Genomic DNA, 5,183 nt, shown 5'->3' on the forward strand with positions numbered 1-5,183 from the left:
AGCTCTGTATTTCCCAGTGCTGGGGAAACACAGCCCTGGAATTTATTGCTTTTATTACAGTTAAGTTGCAATCTGTATTCTGCTCCGCTGCCAAATTCACACGACAGTCAATTATGAGTTTCTAATGGCTTTGGAAAAGAAAATACTTAAGTTCACATTGGAAATTATCTAGACAATGGGTGGAGAGAGAGAAGGCTGACGGGGTGCACAAATCACAGATCTTAAATTGCTACGATGCCCTCAAAAGAACTCCAAATAAATCCTAGTCTCTTCCCTTTTCTTATATGTAGCCACTTATTCCTTTTCTAGCTTTCATGAGAGCCAATAGGAATTTTGCCATGGCTGAGAGCAGTCACAGAACTGGGCCCCCACAAGTCAATAATCTAAAAGAAAAATGGCTGCAGCAAGCACTTAACACCAGGACAGAGGACCAAAACCATAGCTCAGAAATACTTTGAAATCCTGAAGAGAATTTCATCAGCTAAGGAGGGGCTTGGACACAATGGCAAATGCCAGTTTTAGAATATCTGATCCTTCGACAGGGAATATTTGCAAAGCCAGGGAACACTCACATCTTCCAGAATGGACAGGTTATTCTTCCCTACAGAGAAAATCTGCAGCTCTTGCAATGCGTCCATGTGCTCAAGTTTAGATATTCTGTTACTGTAGAGACTGAGGTCCTGCAGTTTGACAAGGGTATCCAGGCCCTCAATTACTTCAATATTGTTGAAGGACAGGTCTGGGGAAGAGTTTAGAAATCAAACATTACATTATTTCTTGCAGAACACCCTGATTCTGCCCTTGCAGTTAGTTCTGGATGTAGGAGTTTATGTACAGATTTTTCTCAGGGGTGGTCAGTGTCCCACAGGAAAGGCTCAGCATTAAATCATCCTCCATCCCGATCTCCTCCTTGCAATGGTCTGTGCAACTTTTAAATGAGAGGAAAAGCTGAAGTTAGTCCATGCAGAGTCCACAAACACAGCCTGAAATGGACTTCTGCCTTACAGGGAAACACAAAAAAGGGGTGGGGAAATACCCTAAAGAGGGCAATTTCTGTGACAAATCTGACACCATCTTGTTTCTTGCAGACTCTGGCCTGCCACACCAATGCCACAGTTGTGGTCGTTCCTACAGGACCAAGATATGGCAGTTCCACATCAGCATAATTATGCAAAGGCTCACTTTAGCTGTTTCACTTATTGAAACATCCTCTTCTCCTGCCAGAACATCTCTCCTAACACCTACACTCACCATGACTAAGGGCAGGATTTGCCCTTGGGCTAGTACTGAGAAAGCCAAGAGTCCGAAAACAGTTTATGAGGTCTCTTGGGTTGCTGAGACACTTGTGTAGCAGCAGCTGAACCACTGCAGCCTTTGGGCAAAGGGAATATGTGAGTGTCTTTCAAAACACTCTGCTTACACTGTGGAGATCAGTTGGTGATTCACAAGTGCATCAGTCATCTGTGGAGCAGAACAGTGCAGACAACTGGGCGGAAGAACCCATTAGACATTTCACAATGTGCTTACAAGCTGAAGCCCTGCATGCTGAGGATATATTTAGAATTCCAACCAGCAGCATGGCTGCAGTTCCAGGGAATGCTCTAAGCTGTGCATCTGTGTACCTGCAAGCAGTCACATAAGGATACAAGGATGGGCACTCCTTGGGACAACAAGGACACCAAGCCCTTAAGGATACAGGGGTAAAGATGGTGGGTTGTAGGCTCTGGAATGCCTGCAGCAGCTTTGAAAACAAAATACAGGCTTCTAAATAACAGGGGTGTTTCCATAAATATTCCTGAAAGTCACCCTAAACACAATACAAATCTTGGAAACAACCTTGAAACATCAGCTTCCTGTTCCTGCCACACCAAATGTATTAAACCCAGTTTTTAAACATTTGAAGGATTGTTTTGCAGCTCTGATACTCAGGCATTTTGACATTTGACAGTCAAATAAGGAGACACAGAGACAGCTGACAGCCTTCCCAGGGTAAGCTCCTATCAGTCGTGTTTGAGAAGGAAGGTGACATCGTGGTTTATCACAGATTACTTTGCACCTGTGAAGGCATCCAACCTCCTATGCCTGTATCTCACCAAGCCATACAAGGTGAACCAGACTCTCCAGACCTTCTATCTTCTCAATGACGTTGTTGTCCAGCTGCAGTTTAGTCAGATTCTCTAATGGCCACAGATTATCAATCTGCAGGATACCTAAAGCCGCAGGAAAAAAAAAGAAAATAAAAGAAAATTGCTTTTCATGTGAGACAGCTTCGTTTTAGCAGACACGCTGCCTTGCACAAGGAAAACACATCCAGTCTTGCCTCCAAAAGGATTTTCAGCGTGTGATGAGTGCCCTGGAGAGCTCAGAGGTGCACTGGCTGGACGAGATTTCAATGAAACAGCCCACTTAACCTCAGTGTCCTGCACCAGTGCACGCTGCTCATCAGTGAGGCCAACGAGGCGTGCAGGGGATGCTGACTACGGCCCTGCACTCCAGTGGCTTTATGAATCCTCTGCTAGGAGGCCTCGACCTTCATTTTCCTCTCCAGCTCCAAGCGGGAGGTTTGGGATGAGACTCTGCTTTTCTCTGCATTTGCAGTCTAGCAGTGCCCAGCCCCTGCTTTTGTAAATGACTCTCCTGCTCCCAGGATTCTCATCACAGGGGAAGAAGTTGGAGTCTACTCTTTCTGTGAAGGCTGCAGTTTAGAACTAATCAATATCCCTGCATTTAGTTTCCTCCAAAAACAGAATCACAAGGGCAGGCCGTTAGTCCCCACAGCAAAGCATCAGGACCAAGGTGACAGGAAATACAGAACATTCTCACTCCCATTTCTCTTTCCCCTGCAATGGCTTCCCCAAAGATTTCATCTGCTGTCCTGCTATCCTTATTTAATGAGGGCACAATAAACCAAGGAATTGCATGCACAAAATATTCACACAGTTCTGTATTTTGTATTTGCAAACAAATCTATGCAGGATCAGGTCAAGGGAGTCTTTTCTAAGAAAATCAACTCATACACACATTATTTTACTGGAGCATACAAAGAACAATCAACAGTAGATTTTTGCCTATGAAATTACCCCTCTCCCCCAAATACTCAAATATTGAGCCAAATGTTCTTCCTTTTCATTTTTTGAGTGCAAGTTTACAACAGGTTTGACAGTAGGAGGCAAGCTGTGGTAATGCTATGGATGACCAGAGAATGCCATCAGATTGGATTGTAATCACCATAATCTCCCAAACAGCTCTCCCATAATCACCAGCCGTGGCAGAGCCTACCCAGGGCTGGATTTGGCCACGTACCGAGGGGCCTAATAGGCCTGTGGCCTGTAGGTGTCAGCACAATATAAATGTTAAATGAGAACAGCAGCTGACAATAAGAGTGGGAAGTGAAGCAGCTTTGAAGTTACCCACCAGCAAAAGCACCTGGCTCCCTCTGATGAAGCTACTTTGTACAGGTATGAGCAAAAGTCTAACTCCAGACATTAATTTTCACATAATAAATCCAAGCTAATAATGATTGCTTAATTGCCAGTTACCCACTTCATGCTTTATTCTATTACCTTCTAGCAAAAGAAGAGGGAAAATATGTATATATTCTGATACTCACTTTTAAAACTAAGCTGTAGCTCTGTCACAACCTTAAAGTTAGTATTTTCCACTCTGGCAAGATCTCCAAGGTCCTCTGGACACTTCTCTTCGATGGCTTTCTGAACCATTTCATCATCAATAATGTTTGGCTCAACATTACTGAAAAACTGACTCATTGTGAGACGCAATCAGCCTTAGATGACAGAAAAGAAAAAGAAATTATATCAGTACCTGGCTACTATTTCTAGCGATCCCAGAATCCCAAAATGGTTTGGGTTGGAAGGGACCTTAAAGATATCTCATTCCACCCCCTGCCATGGATAGGGACACCTTCCACCAGCCCAGGTTGCTCCAAGTCCCATCCAGCCTGGCTTTGGACACTTTCAGGGATGGGGAATCCACAACTTCTCTTGTCAGCCTATTCCAATGCTTGACAACCCTTTCAGTGAAGAAATTTTTCATGGAAATTTAAATATCACTAAGGTTGCCCTGGGGGCAATGAGACTGTTGGGCTTTTTCGAAGTGTGCAGAGTTAATGAATCAGTGTGACAGACTTGAACCGTCAAACTTTTGCTTGCATAAGATGTTGATAATTACAGAGTAAGTTCTGATTTATTTTTGCATAGGACAGGAATAATAAATGTCAGAGTTTAGAGAGTTCTATTTTCATCATGGCATTTCATTAACAAACCAAACCTCTCTGTGGCTGTGCACAGTAGAGATCGAGGAGCAGCAGGCTCTGGATTTATCCATCTTTGACCTTCCTCTCCCACTTCCTTATACAATCCCAGAATGGTTTAGGTTGGGAGGGACCATAAACCCATCTTGTTCCACCCCTGCCATGGGCAGGGACAGCTTGCACTAGACCAGGTTGCTCCAATCCTCGTCCAACCTGTCCTTGAACACTCCCAGGGATGTGAACTCGTCCAGCGTCTCTTCAGTCAATGCCGGTTCTAACCACCCCTGCGCGGTGGGTGAGAAGAGGCCGCCGCCTCCCGCTCCCAGAACCCACCGAAGCCCAGATCCTGGCCCATCAGGCCTCTCACCCGCAGGTCCCCTGGGCTCTGGGTCGGTTCCCGGTTCCCGGCCCCTCCCCGCGCCTCGCCTCCCGTCGCTACGGAAGCACGGGTGCGTTGCTAAGGGCGGTCACGTGAGAGACTCAGCCGCCAATGGGCGGGGAGTGGGTGGGAAGGCCAGCTACCAATCAGAGCGCGAGAAATCCGTGTCAGCCAATCAATGCCGGGACCGTGCCCTCGAGACGGAGAGGTCTCGAATGATTGATGTTCCTTTTACCCAATAATGTTACAGATAGGTTCGGCCTTTGCCCAATGGAGAACGGCGTCTCGGTGTCCCCGCTGTCCATCAAAGGGAGGGCGGGGAAAGGGCGGGACTACCGCGGGGGCGGGGCCCTCGCTTGACAGTGATGGACACACCCTTTAACCAATAGTATTGCGGCGCGTCCTGAAGCTGTCCAATCGAGCGTAGGGAGGCGGGACACGCCTGTCAGGACTCTCTGTGGTTGGTGCGTGGAGCTGTCGGTCAGGGCGCGGTGCGGGAGGGGCGGGCACCGGGCCGCTGTTTGTTGTCATCCC

The 5,183-nt window shown here is 46.7% G+C and overlaps 1 protein-coding gene across 1 annotated transcript in view; it reads right to left on the minus strand.

Annotated features, from left to right (window-relative positions):
* DRC3 (dynein regulatory complex subunit 3) overlaps positions 1-4,711 on the minus strand; it is a 16,366-nt gene extending 11,655 nt beyond the window's left edge. The window contains exons 1-4 of the mRNA XM_008633620.2: positions 4,638-4,711; positions 3,611-3,784; positions 2,094-2,210; positions 573-739 (exon numbers count right to left, since the gene is read on the minus strand). Coding sequence (XP_008631842.1) covers positions 573-739; positions 2,094-2,210; positions 3,611-3,767 — 441 coding nt within the window. The 5' untranslated portion in view covers positions 3,768-3,784; positions 4,638-4,711. The remainder of the gene's footprint in view (positions 1-572; positions 740-2,093; positions 2,211-3,610; positions 3,785-4,637) is intronic.
* Between the last annotated feature and the right edge of the window lie 472 nt (positions 4,712-5,183).

The sequence above is a fragment of the Corvus brachyrhynchos genome, unplaced genomic scaffold, assembly GCF_000691975.1.
Source record: "Corvus brachyrhynchos isolate BGI_N302 unplaced genomic scaffold, ASM69197v1 scaffold5, whole genome shotgun sequence".
NCBI lineage: Eukaryota > Metazoa > Chordata > Aves > Passeriformes > Corvidae > Corvus > Corvus brachyrhynchos.